The sequence below is a fragment of the Bos indicus genome, chromosome 29 (genome assembly GCF_029378745.1).
Source record: "Bos indicus isolate NIAB-ARS_2022 breed Sahiwal x Tharparkar chromosome 29, NIAB-ARS_B.indTharparkar_mat_pri_1.0, whole genome shotgun sequence".
Taxonomy (NCBI): domain Eukaryota; kingdom Metazoa; phylum Chordata; class Mammalia; order Artiodactyla; family Bovidae; genus Bos; species Bos indicus.
In genome coordinates this window covers 7385482-7399475 of record NC_091788.1, presented here as the reverse complement: position 1 = coordinate 7399475, position 13994 = coordinate 7385482, and the positions used below count along the sequence as shown (strand labels likewise).

The window sequence follows — 13994 nt, the reverse complement described above, 5'->3', positions numbered from 1 at the left end:
GAATCTTCCCAGCCCAGGGATCCTCTGCACCAGCAGGCAGATTCTTTACCACTGAGTCACCAGGAAAGTCCAAAATAAATTAAGCTGTGTTCCAGTAAAACCTTATTTACAAAAACAGCAGACCTGATTTGGCCTGTGGGGCAGTTTGCCAACCTGTGATCTATCCCGTTAGTGGTAAATAGTAAAGGTCCATATTTTTTGTCTATAATTCTAAAATCCTTAGAGCTCTTACAAACCATAAGTTTTTTCATAATGCACTTGGCAGCAAATCATGAGCCATTCTGAACTTATCTAGTGACAGAACTTGACCCACAGTGTCATGAGACACTTAACTGTGAATATGCATATGTTTTGCGGTAGAAATATTAATGCGTTGTTTAAGGAATACTGCTCCACAGTATGCTGCAGGCATTATATGACTGTATACTTTTGTAAACCAAAAATTCAGCATTCTGTACCACACTTGCCCAAGGGTTTCAAGAACTGTAATAGTCTAGTTATGTGAGACTTAAAAGCAGTGATTGAATTTGAGTCTCTAACAATCTGTAGTTACGCGTGCCAGTCTAAGTTGTCACCTCTCCTAGCTTCCCCTGTTTAGGATCTTCCTCTTGTGACCCCAGCATTTTAGGAGAACCCCTAATCACCCTAGTCTCCTCTGGTTTATGGCCCAGGTTGAAATGCCTTTGATTCAGCTGCAACTTTTACTCTAGAGAAATAACAATGCAGTGCCTACAAATACATTTCCACGAGAACAGGGGCTTTTTGATTTTGATACTGTAATTGGCAGGCTGCTGTATCGGGTTAGGAGTTGAAGTCCAGAAGACTGAGTTAGAATCTTGACTCTATCGTATATTAGGCTGTATCTTTGGGCAAGTCATTTAACCTTTGTAAGTCTCAGTTTGTGAGCCTTCAGCTAGAAAAGAGTATGATAATATTACTTACCTCATAGGATTAAAATGTAGAGGATTTAGCTAAGTGTTTGCCTCAGAACACACACTCAGTAAATATGAGTTGTAATTATCTTGTAACTATCACTGGATTCATTGGAAAAAACAGAAAATTTGCAAACTGCTTTTTTCTGAGTTTGGCTTGTATGCTCAGGGGCCAATTCTGATTATTTATTAGTAGATTACTGTAATATCCAACCTTAGTAATGAATGAGAAGTCTCTAAACAACTGTGAATTCCCAGAAATTGTTTGCAAAATTTTATGGATATTGTCCATGAGAGAATACTTATAAATCTCATCTGAGTCTTAAAGAGATTCCTATTCTGCAAATGGTTAAGGGCCAGTGTCCTAAACATCCCCTATTCCAGCATATTTGGGAGATTGTGAATGAGACAGTGATGTTCAGATCTGTTAAGCTTTCCCACTAGAATAGAGCTGAGCCATCTGAGCTATTTCTTCATTGGTTTCTGGAACTGACTTAGGTACATGTCATGAAAACTATTTGAATGGATGGAGCTGTAGTCAACAAAGGCTATGAACAAGTCCCAAGCTGATGTCAGTGCTCCAGGGATGCACACAGGAATAATAAATCCACGGGACGATGTCGGAGCCCAGCCTTGACCTGAGCCTGAAGCCTGAGCTTATTCACTGACCTGTCCTAAGAAGTTCTGGAGAAGGAAATGGCAACCCATTCCAGTATTCTCACCTGGGAAGTCCCATGGACAGAAAAACCTGGCAGGCTATAGTCCATGGGGTCACAAATGACATGACCTAACAACTAGACACCAAACACCAAGCTGCCTTACAATGAATGTGAAGTTCTCTTTGGCCCAGAGAAAATGCTTACATTTCTGCCAAGTAGAAAACAATATATAAAAGTCTTTATATATATATATATATAAAAGTCTTATCTTGGCCAACAACTTGCATGGAGCAGTACTCATCAACTCGCTAGAACAGAGAAAGTATCCAGCTCTCCTCTTGGCTGCCTGACTTGGAACTGCTGTCACATAGAAGTTCAGCTTGTGAGATAGTAACAGCTGCATCAGCGACAAACTCCAGCTCGCATCAGGCATGTGAAACAAGCTAGACCAAGATGGCTGGTACCATGTGTGGGCACATGGCGTGTGAGTCATGGAGGGACTCATGGGACCTTCTCTTGGCAGGATCAGCTGCAAACAGTGTAAACACAGCCTCTCCAGGCATACCTGTCAAGCAAAAGCTGTGGCTGGAAAAATAGCAGGGGTTTTACAGTGGCCAACCCAAGGACCCTGACTGTCCTAATGCAGGGCAGATCGAAGACTCAGTCCTGCTATAAGTCAGAATGTCACTTCAGTGACATTATCCCTCATGGATTAAAAGTCTCATGTGAAGAGTCACTTAAGAATTTAGAGTCTTAGATAGATGTGGAAGATGGTAAGTTCTAGGTACTTAATGACTTCCCTGGAGGCTGGCCTATAATTATGAGTGAATTCGTATTTCTCAGGCTCCTCTGTAAGTGAAAGGTAAAATTTTAGAGAAAAATGCCATTTAGACCTCAAGAAGGGAGACAGTGTTCCAGTGGAGGATTCTAAAATAAAATATGACTTGTAACTTACTGTACCTACAACAAACAATAGAATAACACCTCAGTCCTGTTTCTGGATTACCAGAAATGAAATTCTTCCTGTTTCAGAATAATTCTGTGACCCAAGAAGATATCAGAATACATGGAATAACAGGGCAAGTATGTACAGAGAAACCATGAACTGGCTTTTAATTATCCAACTATACTGTGAGGCCCCTGCCTCTAAGTGTGGGTCTCGGAAGTGTGGTGATGATTCCAAGAGCGCGTTTTAGACATCGGCATTCACACTTTTTCCTGGCCACAGGAAATGGGGCTTCCTCTCTCTGTCTTTACTCGCTTTGTGATGTCAGAACTAAGCACACATGTCCGGGAAGCATAGATAACCACAAAGGAGAGAAATAGGCTCCACAGGATCAAGAGACAGAGTGATCAGGCTCTGGTGTCTAGAGGAGAACGGTAACAATACCTTCCTGGAGAGTCTCCATTCTCATCAAATAGGATCATGTCTCCAGAAACCCCAGTAAAATTGGTTTTCATCAGAGAGTCCAAAAGTTTCCGTCCATCAATTGGCTTCATGGCGTCACAGAGGCCCGCATAGCCTGGACAGAGGGCCATCTGCATGTTGTGGAGCCCATAGGCCATGGAATAGATTGCATTGATCACAAATCCCATTTTGGAGTCTTGCACATGATGTGTTCTCAGAGTCAGAGAACCTGTGGGAAAACAAATTAGGGATTAAATTTGAGATTTAATCCTACTATAGCTCTTTATGGATTCTGAATAATTTGACAATGCATTAGAACAGTTTATAAGAATTAGAACCACAGGAAATACCAAGAACAGGTGCCAAAATAGTATTCCTAATACTATTAGTATTCCTAATTCTCTTCTATGTTCATATTTTTCCCCCAAGACCTTAAAGACCTGAATCCCCTCCAGTACCAAGATTCACTTCCTCTATTACCAAATTCTGGGGATGGATGGAGTATAGCACTCCATCAAATTCCACAAACTTTATCTTAAAGACAGATTAATCTACCAAGTACTTACCTGTGATAATACACTTCCTTGGTTTAGATATCCTCAACAAATCTCCAGTTTCTCCAATTAATCTCTGACAAATCTCCAATTAAGTCTTAGCTGAGCAAACTAGATACCCTATTGTCTTGCCTCAACTTACCTAGTTGGATTTAACACCTACTACTTCCAGCCTCAAAGTATATGTGCTCCATAAATTGACCTATTTGGAAATTTTGAAATACAATATTTAAGCCCCATTAATTCATCCATGAATTAAATATTTACTGGAGTCTGAGTACACATAAAGCTCTGTGTATGGTGATCTAAGGAAAATATAAAAATGAGTTGGAGATGGATTCTGCACTTAAGAGGAGACTTGTTCAGTAATAGAGATAAATTATGTAACACTGAAAGGCAGAAGGTGATAAATCTATAACAGATGTGGAGTTAAAATCTATTGAGATCCAAAGAGGGAGCAATCCCTGTCAATGAAGGGCCCTTGGGAACATTTCATTAAAGAACTAACATTTGGGATGAATTACTGGTTAAACAAATATGGAATGAATGCCTGTTCGTTCTGACTGCTCAGAACTTGCTGAAAGTGGGGAACATAATGTAGAATAAAATAGACATGTTCAGAACTTGCTGAAAGTGGGGAACATAATGTAGAATAAAATAGACATGGTTACAACAGTAACCATGGGCAGATAAGCATCTTAGCAGGACTGAACAGGGAGGAACACTAGACCAAGACACTCACTGATGCTGAGCACTGTAGCTGAGTATCTGCTGGATGAAGAGGGGAGGACAGCATGTTTGAAGGTTCACAGGTGAGATCAAACACACTATGTTGGGGAACCTTTAAAGAGGTTGGAATGTTTGGAATGTAGGGTAGGAGGTAGGAGAATGAGGAGAAATGAAATAGTAGAGGAAGGCAGGATTGCTTAAGCCAGGTTAAGAGCCCTAGGATCTTTTGTTGTGTTTAAAATAGGAAAAAAACATGATCAGATTTCTAATTTAGAAAGATCAATCTGACTACATTGGAGAAACATTTAAAGGGCTGCAGTAGTGGAGTCATGAAGACCCATTAAGTGGTAATGCAGTGATCCCAGGGACAGGTGAAAATGCCCTTGCTGAGGGTAGAGGTCATGATTATGGACAGAAGTATTTAGGAGATGGAATCTACTCCCAGGCCTGGTGATTGAGGAATGGAGAGGAGTGAAACATGTAGAAAGAACATGGGTATTACATAAAAGTAACAGATCAGGTAAAGACAGAACATTTCATATGGGGAGAAGTTTTTATTTAAGAGATATATAGGAACTCTCCAAAGATGACATGACTTTTTATGACTTTCAAACAGTACTGGCATAGAGGCTCCTGGGGAAAGCCAGCATAGTTGATCCTAACATAAGTATAAGATGGGTAATCTTGTTTCCATCTCAGGACAAGACACTGGCCCTAGGCTACTTTCCAACCAAATCTTACAATTTCCTTTTCTGCACAGACTCTATTCACATTCACATTTGACATTTGACCTCATACCACCGGAAACGCCGGTGCTAAGTTTGTTCTAGGTGCTAAGTCAATACTTGGGAGTCACTTTTGACGTTTTTTCTTTCCTTCATTCTCTGTCTACTTTTATTTGATCTATCTTCAAAATATATCCAGAATTAGATTATTTGATGCAAATCTACTTTTGTCAGGTTCAAGATATATATCCTGTCTGGATTATAGCAATAGTCTTTTAACTAGATTCTTTCTTTCTACCTTAAACTATTCTATACCCACTCCAGTAAATTTTTAATGCAATAACTATAAAAATATTCTTAAAATAAGAGTCAGATTATGATACTCCTCTGATAAGACTTTCTAGTGGCTCCGTTATTACTGAAGGAAAAAGCCAATGTCCAAGCCATGACTTTCAAAGACAAACAGGATTTTGACTCATGGTATTCTACACCTTATCCTTCTGACTCTTAATATTCTTTACTTAAATTATTCCTCCCTGAATATTTAGAAAGAAAAGCAACTAATTACATACAATTAAGAATGTTAAAAGACAAATATTAAAATAATCTGTACCTATTAATACAATAAGAAGTTGAGGGATACACAAAATTTAAAAAATGTAAAATATGACATCAAAATCCTAAAATGGTGGGGGCTGGTGGTGGTAAAAGCATAAGCTTATTAGAATGCATTTGAATTTATGAGATCACTAACTTAAAATAGTCATCTATAAATATAGATTGTTATATAGGAACCTCATGGTACACAAACCAAAAACCTATATAATAGATACACACCAAAAAGAGAAAGGATGCTGAACATGACACAGCAGTTATAAAATCAGAAGAGAGAAAGGAAAAAGGAACAAAAAAGAACTATGGAACAACCCCAAAACAATTAACCAAAATGCAGTGAGCTCATTGCTGTTGTGGTTTAGTTGCTAAGTTGAGTCAGACTCTTTTGTGACGCTATGGACTGTAGCCCACCTGGCTCATGTGTCCTTGGGATTTCCCAGGCAGGCATACTGGAATGGGTTGCCATTTCCTTCTCCAGGATATCTTCCTGACCCAGGGATCAAACCCATGTCTTCTGCATTGGCAGGCAGATTCTTTACCACTGAACCACCAGGGAAACCCAATAAGTAAATACTTATCAATAATTCTTTAAATGTAAAGGGACTTTAGTCCATATATGTTCCAATCAAAATACATAGAATGAATGGATAGAAATACAAGACCCATGTATACATTGTCTATAAGAGACTCACTTCAGATCTAAAGACAAGTGAAAGTGAGGGGATGGAAAAAGATAATCCATGCAAGTGGAAATGAAAAGAAACTGGGGCAGCAATACTTGAATCAGACAAAATGGACTTTAAGACAAAGACTGTTACCATCTTTCTAAATTCCATATATATGTGTTAGTATACTGTATTGGTGTTTTTCTTTCTGGCTTACTTCACTCTGTATAATAGGCTCCAGTTTCATCCACCTCATTAGAACTGATTCAAATGCATTCTTTTTAATGGCTGAGTAATACTCCATTGTGTATATGTACCACAGCTTTCTTATCCATTCATCTGCTGATGGACATCTAGGTTGCTTCCATGTCCTGGCTATTATAAACAGTGCTGCGATGAACATTGGGGTACACATGTCTCTTTCCCTTCTGGTTTCCTCAGTGTGTATGCCCAGCAGTGGGATTGCTGGGTCATAATGCAGTTCTATTTCCAGTTTTTTAAGGAATCTCCACAATGTTCTATAGTGGCTGTACTAGTTTGCATTCCCACCAACAGTGTAAGAGGGTTCCCTTTTCTCCACACCCTCTCCAGCATTTATTGCTTGTAGACTTTTGGATCACAGCAATTCTGACTGGCGTGAAATGGTACCTCACTGTGGTTTTGATTTGCATTTCTCTGATAATGAGTGATGTTGAGCATCTTTTCATGTGTTTGTTAGCCATCTGTATGTCTTCTTTGGAGAAATGTCTATTTAGTTCTTTGGCCCATTTTTTGATTGGGTCATTTATTTTTCTGGAATTGAGCTGCAGGAGTTGCTTGTATATTTTTGAGATTAGCTGTATACGAGACAGCAAAAGAGACACTAATGTACAGAAGTCTTTTGGACTCTGTGGGAGAGGGAGAGGGTGGGATGATTTGGGAGAATGGCATTGAAACATGTATAATATCATATATAAAACGAGTCACCAGTCCAGGTTCAATGCACGATACTGGATGCTTGGGGCTGGTGTGCACTGGGACGACCCAGAGGGATGGTATGGGGAGGGAGGAGGGAGGAGGGTTCAGGATGGGGAACACGTGTATACCTGTGGGGGATTCATGTTGATATATGGCACAACCAATACAATATTGTAAAGTTAAAAAATAAAATAAAATTAAAATTAAAAAAAAATAAACAAAGACTGTACCAATAGACAAAGAAGGACATTACTTAATGATAAAGAGATCAATCCAAGATGAAGATATAACTGTTGTAAATATATATGTAGTTGAAATAGAAGCATCTCAATATATAAAGCAAATAACTGAGAAACATAAAAGGAGAAATTGACAGTAATTCAATAGTAGGAGAATGCTTTAAGACTTCCCTTAAATCAATGGACAGATTATCCAGACGGAAAGTCAGTAATGTCCTTATGATATATTAGACCAGATAGATTTAACAGCTACACATGGAACATTCCATCCAAAAGCAACATTCTTCTCAAGTGCACAGGGAACATTCCTTAGGATAGAACACATATTAGGCCAGAAAACAAGCCTTAATAAATTTAATATTTATTAAATAAATAAATAAAACTCTTACCATAACAGTATGAGACTAGAAATTGACTACAAGAAAAAACTACAAAAAATACAAACAGCTGGAGTCTAAAGAATATGAAAATAAACAACCATCAATGAATAAGTCAAAGAGGAAATTATACTTAGAAATAAGTGAAAAATGGAAAAACAATGATTCAACTCTAAGGAGCACAGCAAAAGCAGTTTAGAACTGCTTTAGAGGAAAGTTGATGGTGATAGAGGCCTACAGCAGGAAACAAGAAAAGGCCAAGTTAACAACCTAAATTTACACCTAAAGTAACTAGAGGAAAAGGTCAAACAAAACCCATAATTAGTAGAAGATATACAAGATCAAAATGAAAATAAATTAGACTAAGAAAAATAGGAATGGTTAATGAAATTAAGAGGTTGTTTTTTAAAAATAAAATTGATAAAACTTTATCCAGATTAATTAAGGGAAAAAAAGAGAAGTGGCCTAAATAAATAAAATATTAATGAGTATAAGTTACAGTTAACACCACAGAAATAGCAAGGATCACAAGAGATTACTATGAATAATCATATGGCAATAAAATGGACAAACTAGAAGAAATGGATAAATTCCTAGAAATGAATGATCTCCTAAGACTCAATAAAGATGAAATAGAAAATATGAACAGACCAATTACTGGTAATGAAACTGAATCAGTCACTAAATAAAAAACTCTTAAGCAACAAAAGTCTAGGACAAAATGGCTTCACATGTGAATTCTATAAAACATTTAAAAGAGTTAAAACCTAGCCTTCTCAAACTGTTTCAAAAAATTTAAGAGAGAGGAACACGTCTGAACTAATTCTATGAGGCTAGTTTCATCCTGATACCAAAGCTAAAGGCACAACATACACAGAAAAGAACATTACAGACAAATATTACTAATAAAAATATATGTAAAAATCCTCAATAAAATGCTAGAATATAGAATTCAAAAGTACAGTAAATGGATCGTATATCAAGATCAAGTGGGATTTATCCTAGGGATGCAAGGATGTTTCAATATTCAGAAAACAATCAATGTGACAACACCACATTAACAAATTGAAGTAATATGATTTTCTCTATAGATGCAGAAAAACTTTTGACAAAATTCAACATCCATTAAACTCTCCAAAAAGTGGTGTAGAGGGAATGTACCTCAACCTAAGGGTCCTACTGGATAAACCCATAGTCAACCTCCATTGACCATTTTATCTACTACTGTGGGCAAGAATCCCTTAGAAGAAATGGAGTAGCCCTCATAGTCAACAAAAGAGTCCAAAATGCAGTATTTGGATACAATCTCAAATACGACAGAAGGATCTCTGTTCATTTCCAAGGAAAACCATTCAGTATCACAGTAATCCAAGTCTGTCCCCCAACCAGTAGTGCTGAAGAAGCTGACGTTGAATGCTTCTATGAAGGCAGATAAGACCTTCTAGAACTAACACCCCCAAAGATGTCTTTTTCATTATAGGGGACTGGAATGCAAAAGTAGGAAGTCAAGAGATACCTGAAGTAACAGGCAAATTTGGCTTTGGAGTACAAAATGAGGCAGGACAAAGGCTAACAAGAGTTTGCCAAGAGAATGCACTGGTCATATCAAACACCCTCTTCCAACAACACAAGAGAAGACTCTACACATGGACATCACCAGATGGTCAATACTGAAATCAGATTGATTATATCCTTTGCAGCCAAAGATGGAGAAGGTCTATACAGTTGGCAAAAACAAGACTGGGAGCTGACTGTGCCTCAGATCATGAATTCTTATTGCCAAATTCAGACTTAAATTGAAGAAAGTAGGGAAAACCACTAGACAATTCAGGTATGATCTAAATCAAATCCCTTACAATTGTATAGTGGAAGTGACAAATAGGTTCAAGGGATTAGATCTGACAGACAGAGTGCCTAAAGAACTATGGACTGAGGTTCATGACATTGTAGAGGAGGCAGTGATAGAGACCATCCCCAAGAAAAAGAAATGCAGAAAGGCAATGTCTGAGGAGGCCTTAAAAATAGGTGAAAAAAGAAGAGAAGTGAAAGGCAAAGGAAAAAGGAAAGATATACACATTTGAATTCAGAATTCCAAAGAATACCATACTGTCTTGATAACTGTGGCTTTGTAATAGAGCCTGAAGTCAGGTAGGTTGATTCCTCCAGTTCCATTCTTCTTTCTCAAGATAGCTTTGATTATTCGAGGTTTTTTGTATTTCCATACAAATTGTGCAATTATTTGTTCTAGCTCTGTGAAGAATACCGTTGGTAGCTTGATAGGGATTGCATTGAATCTATAAATTGCTTTGGGTAGTATACTCATTTTCACTATATTGATTCTTCCGATCCATGAACATGGTATATTTCTCCATCTATTAGTGTCCTCTTTGATTTCTTTTTTTTTTTTCTAATTTTATTTTATTTTTAAACTTTACATAATTGTATTAGTTTTGCCAAATATCAAAATGAATCCGCCACAGGTATACATGTGTTCCCCATCCTGAACCCTCCTCCCTCCTCCCTCCCCATACCATCCCTCTGGGTCGTCCCAGTGCACTAGCCCCAAGCATCCAGTATCGTGCATCGAACCTGGACTGGCAACTCGTTTCTTACATGATATTTTACATGTTTCAATGCCATTCTCCCAAATCTTCCCACCCTCTCCCTCTCCCACAGAGTCCATAAGACTGTTCTATACATCAGTGTTTCTTTTGCTGTCTCGTACACCGGGTTATTGTTACCATCTTTCTAAATTCCATATATATGCGTTAGTATACTGTATTTATGTTTTTCCTTCTGGCTTACTTCACTCTGTAAAATAGGCTCCAGTTTCATCCACCTCATTAGAACTGATTCAAATGTATTCTTTTTAATGGCTGAGTAATACTCCATTGTGTATATGTACCACAGCTTTCTTATCCATTCATCTGCTGATGGACATCTAGGTTGCTTCCATGTCCTGGCTATTATAAACAGTGCTGCGATGAACATTGGGGTACATGTGTCTCTTTCCCTTCTGGTTTCCTCAGTGTGTATGCCCAGCAGTGGGATTGCTGGATCATAAGGCAGTTCTATTTCCAGTTTTTTAAGGAATCTCCACAATGTTCTCCATAGTGGCTGTACTAGTTTGCATTCCCACCAACAGTGTAAGAGGGTTCCCTTTTCTCCACACCCTCTCCAGCATTTATTATTTGTAGACTTTTGGATTGCAGCCATTCTGACTGGTGTGAAATGGTACCTCATAGTGGTTTTGATTTGCATTTCTCTGATAATGAGTGATGTTGAGCATCTTTACATGTGTTTGTTAGCCATCTGTATGTCTTCTTTGGAGAAATGTCTATTTAGTTCTTTGGCCCATTTTTTGATTGCGTCGTTTATTTTTCTGGAGTTGAGCTGTAGGAGTTGCTTGTATATTTTTGAGATTAGTTGTTTGTCGGTTGCTTCATTTGCTATTATTTTCTCCCATTCTGAAGGCTGTCTTTTCACCTTGCTTATAGTTTCCTTTGATGTGCAGAAGCTTTGGTGGTTAATTAGGTCCCATTTGTTTATTTTTGCTTTTATTTCCAATATTCTGGGAGGTGGGTCATAGAGGATCCTGCTGTGATGTATGTCGGAGAGTGTTTTGCCTATGTTCTCCTCTAGGAGTTTTATAGTTTCTGGTCTTACATTGAGATCTTTAATCCATTTTGAGTTTATTTTTGTGTATGGTGTTAGAAAGTGGTCTAGTTTCATTCTTTTACAAGTGGTTGACCAGATTTCCCAGCACCACTTGTTAAAGAGATTGTCTTTAATCCATTGTATATTCTTGCCTCCTTTGTCAAAGATAAGGTGTCCATATGTGCATGGATTTATCTCTGGGCTTTCTATTTTATTCCATTGATCAATATTTCTGTCTTTGTGCCAGTACCATACTGTCTTGATAACTGTGGCTTTGTAGTAGAGCCTGAAGTCAGGTAGGTTGATTCCTCCAGTTCCATTCTTCTTTCTCAAGATCGCTTTGGCTATTCGAGGTTTTTTGTATTTCCATACAAATTGTGAAATTATTTGTTGTAGCTCTGTGAAGAATACTGTTGGTAGCTTGATAGGGATTGCGTTGAATCTATAAATTGCTTTGGGTAGTATACTCATTTTCACTATATTGATTCTTCCGATCCATGAACATGGTATATTTCTCCATCTATTAGTGTCCTCTTTGATTTCTTTCACCAGTGTTTTATAGTTTTCTATATATAGGTCTTTAGTTTCTTTAGGTAGATATATTCCTAAGTATTTTATTCTTTCCGTTGCAATGGTGAATGGAATTGTTTCCTTAATTTCTCTTTCAGTTTTCTCATTATTAGTGTATAGGAATGCAAGGGATTTCTGTGTGTTGATTTTATATCCTGCAACTTTACTATAATCATTGATTAGTTCTAGTAATTTTCTGGTGGAATCTTTAGGGTTTTCTATGTAGAGGATCATGTCATCTGCAAATAGTGAGAGTTTTACTTCTTCTTTTCCAATTTGGATTCCTTTAATTTCTTTTTCTGCTCTGATTGCTGTGGCCAAAACTTCCAAAACTATGTTGAATAGTAATGGTGAAAGTGGGCACCCTTGTCTTGTTCCTGACTTTAGAGGAAATGCTTTCAATTTTTCACCATTGAGGATAATGTTTGCTGTGGGTTTGTCATATATAGCTTTTATTGTGTTGAGATATGTTCCTTCTATTCCTGCTTTCTGGAGAGTTTTTATCATAAATGGATGTTGGATTTTGTCAAAGGCTTTCTCTGCATCTATTGAGATAATCATATGGTTTTTATTTTTCAATTTGTTAATGTGGTGTATTACATTGATTGATTTGCGGATTGATCAATGGAACAAAATAGAAAGCCCAGAGATAAATCCATGCACATATGGACACCTTATCTTTGACAAAGGAGGCAAGAATATACAATGGATTAAAAATCTCTTTAACAAGTGTTGCTGGGAAAACTGGTCAACCACTTGTAAAAGAATGAAACTAGAACACTTTCTAACACTGTACACACACAAAAAAACTCAAAATGGATTAAAGATCTCAATGTAAGACCAGAAACTATAAAACTCCTAGAGGAGAACATAGGCAAAACACTCTCCGACATACATCACAGCAGGATCCTCTATGACCCACCTCCCAGAATATTGGAAATAAAAGCAAAAATAAATAAATGGGACCTAGTTAAACTTAAAAGCTTTTGCACAACAAAGGAAACTATTAGCAAGGTGAAAAGGCAGCCTTCAGAATGGGAGAAAATAATAGCAAATGAAGCAACTGACAAACAACTAATCTCAAAAATATACAAGCAACTCCTACAGCTCAACTCCAGACAAATAAATGACCCAATCAAAAAATGGGCCAAAGAACTAAATAGACATTTCTCCAAAGAAGACATACAGATGGCTAACAAACACATGAAAAGATGCTCAACATCACTCATCGTCAGAGAAATGCAAATCAAAACCACTATGAGGTACCATTTCACACCAGTCAGAATGGCTGTGATCCAAAAGTCTACAAGCAATAAATGCTGGAGAGGGTGTGGAGAAAAGGGAACCCTCTTACACTGTTGGTGGGAATGCAAACTAGTACAGCCACTATAGAACAGTGTGGAGATTCCTTAAAAAACTGGAAATAGAACTGCCTTATGATCCAGCAATCCCACTGCTGGGCATACACACTGAGGAAACCAGAAGGGAAAGAGACACGTGTACCCCAATGTTCATCACAGCACTGTTTATAATAGCCAGGACATGGAAGCAACCTAGATGTCCATCAGCAGATGAATGGATAAGAAAGCTGTGGTACAGATACACAATGGAGTATTACTCAGCCATTAAAAAGAATACATTTGAATCAGTTCTAATAAGGTGGATGAAACTGGAACCTATTATACAAAGTGAAGTAAGCCAGAAAGAAAAACACCAATACAGTATACTAACACATATATATGGAATTTAGAAAGATGTTAACAATAACCCTGTGTACGAGACAGCAAAGGAGACACTGATGTATAGAACAGTCTTATGGACTCTGTGGGAGAGGGAGAGGGTGGGGAGATTTTGGAGAATGGCATTGAAACATGTTTAATATCATGTATGAAATGAGTCACCAGTCC

General features: G+C 37.7%; 1 protein-coding gene across 5 annotated transcripts in view; it reads right to left on the bottom strand.

The window, feature by feature from the left end:
• Window positions 1–13994, bottom strand: part of GRM5 (glutamate metabotropic receptor 5) — a 790030-nt gene that overhangs the window by 108672 nt on the left and 667364 nt on the right. For all 5 annotated transcript variants that reach the window (XM_070783148.1, XM_070783144.1, XM_070783146.1 and 2 more), the window contains one exon: window positions 2982–3228. In XM_070783148.1, the coding sequence (XP_070639249.1) occupies window positions 2982–3228 (247 nt within the window). The remainder of the gene's footprint in view (window positions 1–2981; window positions 3229–13994) is intronic.